Raw genomic sequence first — 14048 nt, forward strand, 5'->3', positions numbered from 1 at the left:
GAAGAAACTATTTTTGAAAACAATGCAAGTGAAGACATTTGTGTTGGACAAACCAAATAAAAGCTTACAAAAGCTTAAATAAGAAAAGAGTTGAATAAAGAAAAACAACAGTCCAATTTACAAGAAAAAGTAGAAAGCCAATATGTCAAAGAAAGAAAAGAACCGAAGTGAGCAATGCTAGAGGAATTGTAGAAGGGCCTTTCTATTAACGAATTGTTTGCTCAATGAAAAGGTCTAGATAATAGAGATTGCAACTGGTCTACTTTTTTATCCAAAGAAACATATTTCAAGTTTGAAGGAACTAGTAGTGATGTGCAGTGACAAGGACAAAAACATTTCACAACTTGCGCTACTTTCATGTGTGGTTGTTTTCAAGGACTTTATCCCCGGTCACGGAGTGAGGTTTCCCATAGAAAAGGATCTGGAGATGAAATTTTCTATAGAAATAAAGCAGAAAGTCAATATGTCAAAGAAAGAAAAGAACCAAAGTGAGCAATGGTAGAGGAACTGGAAAAGGACCTTTCTATTGACGAATTGTTTGCTCAACGAAAGTTCCAGATATTAGAGACTAGAAATCAACTACAAAACCAAGCCTTTTTATGTTTTGGGAGAGCTTTGAGTCATGGGATAAGTTTAAGGTGAGTTTAAAACATGGTATTTAGCTAAGTCTTTCTAGAAATAGTGTTAGTGGTTTGGCAATGAGGAAAACAAACAATATCCTCAACTCCAAGACTCTTACTAATGCCATGTTTCTCAATGTTAGCATTAAATTCCCTATGCATTTCCTTCCATCATTATGCCAATTAACTAAAATAATGGTGAAATACAATTTCCTCAAAATAGGTTTAGAAAAAATGAATAATAGATAAAATTTTATCCTAATCTATAATGATTTGAACTTATACAACAAATGGAGGAAAATTGTGTAGTGTAACCATGAATATTGAATAACTTTCCCAAATTTTGATTTTTACATTTTGTTAAAATGTTTTTTATATATAATTTAATATTTTTCATAACCACTAACATATATTTTGAAACAAAATACAAATATTTTATTTTTTAACATGCAAATAATTAAAATATGGTATGCCTTATTATATGGAAAATATTTTTTTCCTAATTTTGTCATAACATAACATGAGGACCTTTTAAACAAAATTGCTTTCTCATGATTTTATTTTGATTCTATTAATTTTTAATTATTTAAATTTTTAATTCCCTAATATAATGATTTCAAAATTTTATTTATATTTTGAAATTATATATAATAACATTTGAATTCATAAAATTTGGAAAATAATCCTCTTATATCTGGAACACAAATTTTAAGATTACATATTAATATATATTTAATTGCACCCGCGACTGAGTTTGATGATCCGCAAAGCCAGGGTGCTCGGGCCACACAACCGTGTCGAGAACACCTATTATGATGTCCGTAGCGTAGCCCATGTACTCAGACTAGAATCGTTGCCCTCTTTTCAAGCCCAGTAAATGGGGTGTATACGTTGTGTGGAGCTTCAGAAGTTTAAAACAACAAACTTAGAAAGGAAACAGGACCATAAATAAAACTAGGGAAACAACTCCATAGAAGACTTATATGCAAGCAAGCAAAATATCTTTAGGCATGATAGTCACCCCCTTCGCATGAACGCCACACAATTGTATCCTCGAACAAACCAACAAGATAGGCCTTTGCAGTCTCTGCAGCTTTCTAGATTCATGAATTAACTTGTAAACTTATGAGTTCAATATGCTCTACTTGCACCATAGTGAAATTTATGACAAATTTACTTAATAGAACTCTTTAAATTTTCTAAACACGACCAACTCCTTGCAGAATTTATCCAAAGCCCTAAAGTATCAATAGATGACCCAAAAGGTTGGAGATATGTTCACCTTACAAATTTTGAATAAATTTGATCAGCTCTACATATAAATCAAAATAATCTAATGGCCATATCAGTATGAACAAAGACAAAACATACACCACTCTACCCTTTCCTTGAGCAAAAATAAATCAAGGTATATTAAATTCCAGGGCCACATATATCATGTCAACCTGGTAATAAAATAAATATTTTTTGCGAACATTCAGGACAATGTTGAGTGCCAAATAGCTTTATGACCACGCAAAATCCCTTCCTTCTCTTTATGAGCACGCACTGCGATGATTTGATCAGGGTTGCCAATTAATTTATTATATCTAAAAAAATATCTTGGAAAATTGCAGAACCTCCTAGCCATAATATCCTATCAATCTCTTCCATTACAGGTCACAATTGGCACCTATAGCAAACAGATGAATTATTAACATGAAATTTGAGCAGAAAGTGAGACAATCCAAAAATGTTTGAATATTATTTAACATCGACAATCTCTAAGACATGATATTCTTCATGTTTAATGAGTTACATAATTGGATAAAGTGGGCGCCTGCAAAATTGGTTTAAGTAATTTATTGATTCCTTTTAGGGGTGATGGTCAACCTCTTCGCAAGAATGGCGCACAAGATAGGTCTCTGGAGCTTCCTGAAGTGCCAAAACTGCATGACTTTGACTTTGGAATCGCAGATTCATTCACAAAAAGACAAAAGAAACTAATTAGATACATCTAGATCCTGTTAACAGCCATGACCCTTTTCTTAACACTTGTTTTTCTTCCTCCTCTAATACGACGGCCCTGCCCCTCACCCCACATTAAATCGACAACCCGACTTGGCTTTCCTGCATCTTTCCTATCAATGGCCCTCGTCTACTTTAGCTAACACAAAATATTCTGCAACAACAAATGAGATGATAATAATCCAATAATCCAATGGATCGTATTAGTTTGATCGTCTAACACAATGATTTGATGGCTCAACATATAGTGACATGGGAGGGGAACAACATACAGTGACATGGGAGGAGAGTACGTCTCAGAGGGAATGCCTTAGTGCTTAATTTTATAAACTTATCTAAAAACATATCATTAATTGTTTTTTGGTATATTAAATTCCAATACATATGACTTATATCATGAAACATATCATTAATTGTTTTTTGGTATATTAAATGCCAATACATATGACTTATATCATGTGTTATAACTAAGTAGTTGTAGATGACCTCGAAATAAATAAAATTTAATAAAACAAGTTATTGGTTGAACATTACTAGTTGAAGACATATTTTAAAATTGAATTTAAAATTTATTTCAATCCTATTTGTGTATTTTCATTGAACCATTAACATATTTTAGTTCATTTTAAATATCAAAATGACTTGCATCATAGTTTAAGATTGCACTTATTTTCTTAGTTTATTTCTTGAGAAGTCAAATTTTTTATTTTGTTAGTTATGTATCATAATAAACTATCGATATGAAAATATATACAAATTACATTATATACATGAACATCCACAAACTGAAATAATAAGCATCCATAAATTGAAATAATGTCCATGCAATCATAAACTATCCATGTATGAAAATATACAAAGTTTGTATATCACATGTGAATATGCCCTATAAAATGGGCATGAAAATATACAAACTATATATGATCCACTCTAGAAAGTATCGCTTCTAGAACTCTTATGTGTGTTCTGTTGTACAAAGCGAGCATCCATAATCCAGTACTGCAATATAACACATTCAAATTCAAATTAATTAAAACATTATTTGTACAAAATAAACAATCTGTGAATAAATGATTTTGAATTGTGCATTTAAATAATCCCCGACCTATGACGCTGTCGAGTGAAAGTGGAAGCTAGGTGGGATGGGGGTCCGATCAATATGGTTTGGTGCTTCCCTGCCTTGGGCTCAATGCCTCCATACCCATCATCCCACTCATGTGTCCACATAATTGCAACATCAACATCCCTCTACATCTATGCATGTGTACACAATGGATATGACAAATTATAATTAGTCTATGAATTAATTAGCATGCATACATGTAACTTAAAAAAAGAAAATGTTGAAATCTTAAGAATAAAAAAAATCACCTCAACTGTTAGTCCATAAGTGTTATGAGGTGGAGGTGGAGGAGACTAAGCCATGGAAACATGCATTAGAGAAGGCTTCTCTGGCTGGTAAACTACCTCGTCAGATGACCTCAAAAGATCATCTATGTAATTGGGTTGTGCATGCATGTTATCATGAAATTATTAATATAAATGCAATCTTATACAAACTTATTAATATAAACAATATAAAATTAGACAATAAGAGTTTAAAGTTTCATATATATTTAGCTGGTTTGTGTCACATGGTCTGTGCACCCTCCAAGTGTCACATATGGTATCATGACATATACGTGCATATGACGAAAGTTGGTCATGCCCTAGACTCCCGAGATATGAATAATCATGTAATGCAACTAGTGGGCCACGAGGCAACCGTAAGGTGGTCTACTCATCTCTCCACACAATGCGACATGTGTAATGGCCAATATTCCCTGCATGTTATCTGCAATGACATGCCTAGTTTCAGCGTCAAGTTGTAACGACTGCTCTATCTCTATCGGAAATACCACGCTCTGGGATGGGCGTAGCAACAATCTCGAAGGTGGTGCTACATGCATAGAGTCCCTATGAGCCCCAACATGTTCATAACTACGTCCCAAACCGGGTCCATAAAATTTAGAGCTGGTGCTGGTGTAACCTGGCCTCATATGTAATAAAAACTATGCATATATATGCTTTGCAAAGTAAATGTGGACTTTGTTGTGGTGGGGAACTAGCCCCATGCTTTAATGAATCGATCATAAACAAAAGGCGTCGCATCAACATTCTTAAACTATTTTAGCAGAATCGGACCAGCATGTCTAACACAACATTCTAAATGGATGTCAAACAACTCCCCACGAATATCAATGTTCTTGGTGGCATCTTTCACCGCCTTCCAAGTATGTGGGCCTCTAATCTCTAACCTCCTATCCTTTGTATGGAATATAGGAGGTGGCTTTGTGGGCCTTCTCTCTAGTATGACTCGATCAACTTGTTGATGTTATCCAACAGCAGAGACAAACCACGCCTAGTAGGTGAATGAAAAAATATTTTATCCATCTCTCATGTGATCCATGTCTATTGGGCCCTAACATCCTCAATTGCGATATTAGTTGTAGCATTGTTTTACAGAGGGATCGACATCGCACTTTGATCCTCGCCTTCACCCTGCTGAGGATCCGCAAATCATATATATATATATATATATATATATATATATATATATATATATATATATAGATATAACAAACTAGAAGCATAATAACATAAACATTAAATTCAAACACATCAATTGAAGACAATTTAAAAATTAAAGACAATTTCAAGACATAAAAACATAAAGTTTAAAGAGGATTTAAAATGCAAGATGTATACCTACGATAGGTGAAGAAGGTCCACTATTTCTAGCAATATCATTTGCAAAGATATTGACTTGTGTCAGAGGAAGGATCTATGAGTAGAACAAACACTCTAGTATGGCTACATAGTCTAGCTCGACCATGTATAATAGATCCCCCAACACTCTGATACGCTGCAGTTGGGGGGTGTAGGGGAGATGGCTCTACAAATTACATATAATACATTTATAGACTCAAGTAGAATAATCCAGGCTAAAGTCCTAAACTAAATAGTGTTTATTTTGATAAATTATCAACCAAAGTATTGAGTTCCATGTAAACACAATTGAAAAATGTGATTGAAAATATAACTTACACTTTTTCCCATTTATAAGTAATGCATTTTATTCATACATCATATATATATAAATATATGTAAAAAAATGAAATAAAGTTATTTGCAAAACAAATAAAACTTCATGCCAACCAAATACTCCATAAGGCAAGTCCTTATAGTGTTTGATTTTGACACTTGACATGTACTAGGTGCAAGCACATGAAGACAATGTTTCTAGTACTTCACACTACATAATGAAACAATATGGTACAAACTAGAAAATAGTCAAATTGCTTATATATTCACTTTAAATTCATTTTTCATCATAGATTTAATGTATGTATCAATGATGCATTTTTGAAACTTGAACTATTTTGTGTTATATAGTTAAATAAAAATATAGGAAGTGTAAGTTACAAAAGCATTACTCAACTAATAAATTTAATAAGGGTGGGATCTAAGAGATATATAGTTATCATGTATCATAATATTAAATAATTCTACAAATAGGAGTAATGAAAATTTTAAGGAAAATCACAGTTTATAGATCAACTTGAGTTTTAAAAGAGTTGTTGAGTGTCATCCATCTTATGTTATTATGAAGAGCACATTATGTTAAATAGTTATAAAACTATGTTAAATGTTATGTGCGTGTGAGAGAGAGAGAGAGGAAAATGTTATAACTATAACTATATTATATATAATTATGTTACATGATATGTTATGTTATATAATTATATATTTAGTTATGTTGTATATATATAATAGTTATAATTATGTTATATATATATATATATATAGAGATATATATATATATATATATATATATATATATATATATATATATAGGTTAATAAAATTTAATTTGAAAAAAAAATGAACTTTTGATTTAGTTAATATTTTATTTAAGTACAATTTACTTTATAAAACAAATTACTATATTTATTATTAAACAATATTAAAATATAAATTTATTTAAATTTAAAATAAAAAATGAAAAAAAAAAATATTTGATAGAGGTTCACCATGAGCAACCATATTTATTATGTCAATTTAAAGTTCCTAATTTATTTATTTATTGGATTTCTATAGTTTAATTGTTTTCTGTTTTGAAATTTTTTGGGGCATATTTATGATCAAATTTGATCGAAATTTAAAATGCATTTTTAATAACAAAAAATCATTTTTTTTAAATTTAATTAATTTTTTGGTGGGTTTTTATGATTTTCATGGTGATTTTCATGATTTTTTTGTAGTTTTTGTATGCTAGGTTTTTTTTCAAAATACTCTATTTTTTTTGCAGAAAAAAAATTAAATAAAAGAGACAAAAATGACAGGAAACCTACCTTGGCTTGAGCCTCAGGGTCATAGACAAGGTTGATGGGTATCTAGATTGAGTTCCTCCATCTCAGTCGAGCTTAGAAATATCCCATTGAATTCCTTTTCCTCCCGCGGTCTGAACAAAATGACTAGAGCAAGTTGTGGTTGGGATATTTGAATTAGAAATAATGCTCAATTGAGCTACATTTTTCGATCAAGCCATAACTCTCGATCGATCCATTAAATCGGGTTAGAAAATGACTCAATTGAGAGTTTGTTTAAACGCTCGACTGAGCTATTTTTACATCCCTAAACAACTCGATCGAGTGCTTAATTTCTTGATTGAGCATCCATTTTTCAGCAAAACACGCCCTCATTTTTCCAAAAAGTGTAACCCAGCTCCATGCTTTGACACCTAACTCTAATTGAGCTTTTCATAAATATAAATAAATATATCAAACAATACAAGTAGAAGTGCCGACTTTAACAACAATTATGAGAAATTGATAGCTTAGTACTTGGCTCCTCCCAACCGTGACATGGAAAAATATGCTTGTCCCCTCGAGCAAACCAGGTCTGCAACTCATTTTTGTCTATTCTTATTGCTTCTCTTTAGTCTCTCCAATTTTGTTCTTAAAATATTGAGAGAAAAGAAAGAGAATTCATAGATAATATCCATCTACCATTCTTTGGGTGATTACCAACTATCTCCATCTCACCAACAGGTGGCAAGTGGTTAATTGTTCATTAATAAGCTCTTGTTTCCCACTTTTGAAGTCAACTCTCTATCTTCAAGGAAACATTAAATTGGCCAATATAATAATTTCATAATTAAATCTAATCACCCAGATTATATGCCAAGGGCTTGGTGATGGATAATAATAATAATTTTCAAAATTAAAATTACAAGCTTTTTCCTCTTTCAGTCATTTGTACTCCAACTATTAATTTCCTAGTTTTTGTCTTTATTCATGAAATAAAACATAATTACAATTCTAAAAACAATAACGTATCATCAGTTATTATTGGTAAAAATATTGATAATTAAATGTCTATGTGCCTTTTAATGTAGCACAGTAAATTAAGATTAAACTTATACACATTTTAATTACAATGAAATCCTTAAGTTGAGGGAAATCACAATGCCTGGGCTTCATTTCTTAGCTAATTTGATTGATTAAAATTGTATACTATTTAATTAGTAATTTTATAAGCTAATTTGATCCTAGTAACTTTTTGTTGTTCACAAACTGTTGACACTTTTGGGGCGACAACGTGAACTGCAATTGTTGCAACACTTTCATTTACATTAACTTCGACCTTCAGATCACTAAATTAGAAAACTTTAATTTCATTAATGTTACTTATGAGTAAAAATATACTCTCCTAGTTTAATAATTCAATTTGGCCTTGAAATGAAAGTTGGGTGTTCATTTTTGTGAAGCAGGCCAAAATTTTCTTGCTTCACAAAAATGCATGCCCAGGCTTCATTTCTTGGCCAATAGCATTGATTCAAATTGTATACTATCTAATTACTAATTTTTACACTATTTTCTTCCAGTAAATTTATGTTGCTAAAAAATTGTTGACACTTTTGGGGTGACATCGTGAACTGCGAATGCTACAACACTTTCATTTACATTAACTTCGATCTTCATATCACTAAATTAGAAAACTTTAATTGCATTAATTTTACTTCTAAGTTAAAAAATACTCTCCAATTTTAATCATTCAATTTGGCCTTGAAATGAAGGTTGGGCATGCATTTTGTGAAGAACCCAAAATTGTCTTGATTTACTAAAATGCATGCCTAGGCTTCATTTCTTAGTCAATCTCATTGATCCAATTGTATACCATTTAATTACTACTTTTACACACTATTTTGTTGTTCACAAACTATTGACACTTTTGAGGCGACACCGTGAATTGTGATTATTGCAGCACTTTCATTTACATTAACCTCGACCTTTAGATCACTAAATTAGAAAACTTTAGTTGCATTAATGTTACTTATGAGTAAAAGAAAACTCTCTAAGTTTAATCATTCAATTTTTCCTTGAAATGAAGGTTGGGCATGCATTTTTGTGAAGTAGACCAAAATTTCCTTGCTCAACTAAAATGCATGTTCAAGCTTCATTTCTTGGTCAATCTCATTGATTCAAATTATATACTATTCAATTACTTATTTTACACACTTATTTGCTTCTAATAAGTTTATGTTGTTCACAAATTGTTGACACTTTTGGGTTGACACTGTGAACTGTTATCGCAACACTTTCATTCACATTAACTTTGAACTTCCAATCACTAAATTAGAAAAATTGATTGTATTAATGTTACTTAGGAGTAGAGACGGAGGTTGGACAGGAGCGATTGAGCTAGGGTTCGAAGGACGAAACCCTCGATGGCGCATTCTGCACGGCGGATCGGGCTCAGGCTCTGATCAAAATTCGCTGCAGCGTGACAGTGCTGCAGGGGAACAGCGAACGACAATGGTTCAACCCCAGGGGGGGCGTCAAAGCCCTCCCCCTCACGGCATAGCACGGGACCTGAAGTCATATTTGGATCAGTGGATCCGGATATACTTAGCAAAGGGAAGAAGCAACAGGAAAACGACAATGATCAGCCAGAAGCACAAGAGACTCAGGCGAATGAACCGCAGGTCACCTCCTCTACCTGCCGACCGGTAGCCAAGGTTAGGCCGCGCATAGAATTGCCTGGAGATAAGATTGACAGCAGGATTGAGTTCATGACAGATCATGCGATCATTGGTAAATTTATAGGGTTTTGGCCAACCGAACGAGCCCTAAATGGATGGATTGCAGCAAAATGGAAGCCTAAGGGAGACGTCTCTCTCCAGCTAGGGCCGAAGGGCTTCTTCACCGCCATCTTTTATTGCCTAGAAGATAAATACAGGATCCTAGGAGGGGGTCCGTATTTCTTTAACTCGGCAGGCCTCTATATCACAAACTGGAAACCCAGATTTAACCCTGACAAGGAAGATCTCACCTGGGCACCGGTCTGGATCAGATTATACTCTCTCCCCGATGAATACTGGGAAGAAGACAGTCTAAAGCGCATAGGTAATGGAGTGGGACAATATATCAGGGCATCTGAGGAAACAAAGACCCGTAAGTATATTTCCTATGCAAGGATTTGTGTTTTTATTCGTCTAAATGAAGCTCTTCCTGAATCAATAACCCTCGCCCATCGCGACGAGGAGTGGACCCAGCCCCTGGACTATGAACATGTGCCGTTCAGGTGCAGAAGATGCCATGCACTAGGGCATCTGTTTCGGGACTGTCCACTCAATGCAAAAGCTAGCCCTCCTGAATCTTCTGATTCCCCATCTCAGGATGGCTTCACCAAGGTCTCAAATAGAAAGCGCGCGCATAAAAAGCCTCCGAATGCCTCCAAACCTCAGCCATCCAATACCCAAAACCCTGCTTCCAAGAACAGCTTTGAGTCTCTTAGCGATTTCCCAGAAGATCAACCCTTGGACAATAATAACATCCCTGCCCGCCCATCCTCTTCCACCCACCCCCCCCCATCCAGCCCCCCTCCCAAATCAAAAACCCCCATTCTAATCCCGACCATCCTAAGCAGGCACCAGAAAGATCCAGAGGAGATCCCCAAGGAAAAGGAGGTGGATGAGAAGTCGACTCCCCTGAAGAACTCAGAGATCGCTCAAGAAGACACAAGTCAAGCTCAAATAATGGAGGTAGAACCTGAAAGCATAGATCTCCACGGTCTGGACATCATTGAACTGGAGCTAGCTTGTAGGAAAGAGGCGTATGACTCCATCTCCGAGACTGATTTAGAAAAGCTGGAAGAGGTCATATCCAGAGCCTTCCACCAACATCAACTAGGCATTCAACCTGGCAGCGCCTGGGACAGCAATCTGCGTCCAAAGGACTCCAAAAAAAGAGGGAGAAAGACAGATCTTCAGCGAACAATGGAGATAGGCAAACTCCTAGTGGACTCAGGTAGATACGCGAAGCTCACGAAGTACTTCAGCCCTACCCAAACCAGTTATCCATGAAGCTTATCTCCTGGAATCTAAGAGGGCTCAACAGCCCCGCAAAATCTAGGATGCTAAAAAACATGATCAAGTTGGAAAAACCGCAAATGTGTTTCTTCCAAGAAACCAAATGCAATAGTCTTACGCTGGGTCGAATACTTTCAAAGGCCTGGCCAGGTTGCCGTTCAGTGGCCGTGGATGCAACGGGAGCCTCGGGAGGGCTGGCCATCGCCTGGAACACTCAGGCAATATCGCTGACTGACTTCCACGCCTCCCATCACCTCATTCAAGCTGCCTTTCACATTTTGGGCACCAATGTTCATGGGAACTTATCCAACGTCTACTTTCCGCAGGACGGTGGCAGTAAAAAAGCGCTCCTCGACACCATTGAAGCGCTGAGCACTAACAGGCAGCATCCGCTTTGGATAGTCGCAGGGGATTTCAATATGATAACCAAAATCGAGGACAAAATCGGAGGAAGATCCAGACTGGAACCTGAAGTAGAACACTTCAAGGACTTCATCCAAAACGCCTCACTCATAGACATGCCTTTCTGCAATGGAACCTTCACTTGGAGCAATCACAGAGGGGGCAAGCACCAGATCGCCTCCAAACTCGACCGCTTTTTGATCTCGGATAATGCGGTACATCTAGGTGGCGATTTCACTGCGGAGATTTTGGCCCACTCTGGCTCGGATCACTGGCCGATAGCTCTGCATTGGCAGCGACCAGGGGACAGAACCAAAAAACCATTTCGATTTGAAGGTTTTTGGTTAACGCATCCAGCATTCAAGGACTTCGTCAGAACCATATGGGCTTCCTTTGTCCCACCAGAAGGCACAAGGATGTACCAACTACAACAGAAACTGCGATTCCTAAAAGGCCACCTCAAACGCTGGAATCGGGAGACCTTTGGGAATATTTTTGAAGCACAACAGGAGCTTAATCAGGAGCTCAAGGATCTACACCAGACAGTAATTAACACAGGGCACACGGAGGCAACCTTGGACAAAGAGAAGCACATCTACAATCAGCTCGAAGAAAGAAGGAAGCAGGAAGAAATTTACTGGAGGCAAAAATCAAGGATCAGGTGGCTAAAAGAAGGGGAACGCAACACTAAGTTCTTTCACAATACTACAGTGCAAAGAAGAATGCACAATAAAATTCCTTTCATCCAAAGCCAAGAGGGGACCAAAGAAGAAGAGCATGAGAAGATAGAGGAAATCCTCATCAATCACTTCCAGCAGGTACACCAAGAGCAGAAGGTGGATCGGAAGCGGGCGATTGAGAAAATTACCAGCAACATTCCTAGGCTGGTTACAGAGGAACACAACGAGTTGCTCATGAGCCCAATTCTCATCCACGAGGTAGACGAAGCAATGGCGCAGCTCAAAGAAGGTAAAGCCCCTGGCCCTGATGGTTTCACAACTACGTTCTTTCATGCTTTCTGGGACCTGATTAAAGTGGAGGTTTGGCAAATAGTTGAGGAATCTAGGGCCCTTCGCTGGCTGCTCCCCTCCCTTAACTCCACTTTTATTACTCTCATCCCCAAAGAGGAAAACTCCATCACCCCTGATAAATTCAGGCCCATTGCTCTCTGTAATGTCCTTTACAAAGTCATATCCAAAGTCATAGCAAACAGGCTTAAACCTCTTCTACCTATGCTCATCTCTCCGGAGCAGTCAGGATATGTTGAGGGCAGACAGATTATGGACGGTATTATCCTCACTCATGAAATCATTCATTCGCTCAAGCAATCCAACCAAGCTGGTATGTTACTTAAAATCGACCTCTCCAAGGCTTTCGACAAGCTCAGCTGGTCTTACATTCAAAATATGTTGAAAGCTTTTGGATTTTTTGATACTTGGGTAAGATGTATCATGAGCCTTATTTCATCCTCCCATTTCTCCATCCTCGTCAACGGTTTGCCCTCCCGTCCTTTCAAACCCTCCAGGGGCATCAGACAAGGGGACCCCCTATCCCCATTCCTATTTGTGATTATGGCGGAAGGACTTGGCAGGCACATCAAGCAAGCCCTCCACTCTAATCAGCTTAGAGGAATCTCTATTCACAACACCCCGGCTTCCTCTCATCAGCAATTTGTTGATGACACCATGCTCTATGGCTATCCTTCAGCTCAGGAAGCCTCTTGTTTGAAATCCCTGCTCAACGATTTCTCAAAAGCCTCAGGTACCCATGTCAATAGCTCCAAATCTCAAATCTTCTTCTTCCATACCCCTCCATCTGTTAAACTCGCCGTCTCCCGTATCCTTGGTTTCCAATCCGCTTCTCTCCCATCCACGTACCTGGGTGCTCCCCTCACTGACTCGGCCATAAAGCAGCCAGCATGGCGAGCTCTCCTGGAGAAGCTCGAATCCAAGCTCAACTTATGGACCAATCGTTCCCTCAATCTTGCCAGCCGGGTTGTGCTTATCAAGTCCATCCTTCAAGCCATGCCTCTCTATCTTTTCTCCATCCTTGCTGCACCAAAGTGGGTCTTAAAAAGATTGAGAAATCTGCAGCGCGACTTTCTCTGGGGAAGTTCTGCTACCAATCGCAAATGGGCACTGGTTAAATGGGACACTGTCTGTAAGCCCAAAAACAAAGGCGGCATTGGTCTTCGAGATCCTGAGTACAGCAACACCATCATGACGGCCAAAATATGGTGGCAATGGGTGACTAGTCCAGACAAGTTATGGGCCAAAATATGGACCGCCAAATACACCAACAACATGCCTCAAGCAGAGCTCATAAGATTCAAGCCCACTACCAATGGGTCACTTATTTGGAACGCCGCCAAACAACATCATCAGCTCGTTCAGAAACACAGCTTTTGGGAAATACGAAATGGTCACAGTGCTAGATTTTGGAATGATGCTTGGAACCAGATGCCTAAACTCTCAAGTGCTCTTCCAGCAATGATCATTCCAAGCAGCCAGGAGCAGCAGCAGGCCACTGTGCATCAATTCTGGGCATAGGAAGTGGAGAATGGATTTAGAAAATGGCAACCGAGCAATCAAATAACCAATATC

At 37.1% G+C, this 14048-nt stretch overlaps 1 protein-coding gene across 1 annotated transcript; it reads left to right on the top strand.

The window, feature by feature from the left end:
- Positions 1 to 495: 495 nt before the first annotated feature.
- Positions 496 to 13994, top strand: LOC149191402 (uncharacterized). The gene is made up of 4 exons (XM_089406642.1): positions 496 to 638; positions 9471 to 10981; positions 11194 to 11990; positions 12264 to 13994. Exons 1-4 carry the CDS (start codon positions 496 to 498, stop codon positions 13992 to 13994), a joined length of 4182 nt encoding a protein of 1393 aa, XP_089262768.1.
- Positions 13995 to 14048: the final 54 nt, after the last annotated feature.

This window comes from Pinus tabuliformis, chromosome 2_2 (assembly GCF_031772625.1).
Source record: "Pinus tabuliformis cultivar Carrire ecotype Pingquan chromosome 2_2, CPIR1, whole genome shotgun sequence".
Lineage (NCBI taxonomy): Eukaryota > Viridiplantae > Streptophyta > Pinopsida > Pinales > Pinaceae > Pinus > Pinus tabuliformis.

Excerpts from the sequence above, each read along its gene's own strand:
- LOC149191402 (XM_089406642.1), top strand. The coding sequence starts at position 496 with ATGGTAGAGGAACTGGAAAAGGACCTTTCTATTGACGAATTGTTTGCT. Across the intron at positions 10,982-11,193 it reads CAAACTCCTAGTGGACTCAG|GTTGCCGTTCAGTGGCCGTG; the intron begins GTAGATACGCGA and ends AGGCCTGGCCAG. Across the intron at positions 11,991-12,263 it reads TCAAGGATCTACACCAGACA|GTACACCAAGAGCAGAAGGT; the intron begins GTAATTAACACA and ends CACTTCCAGCAG.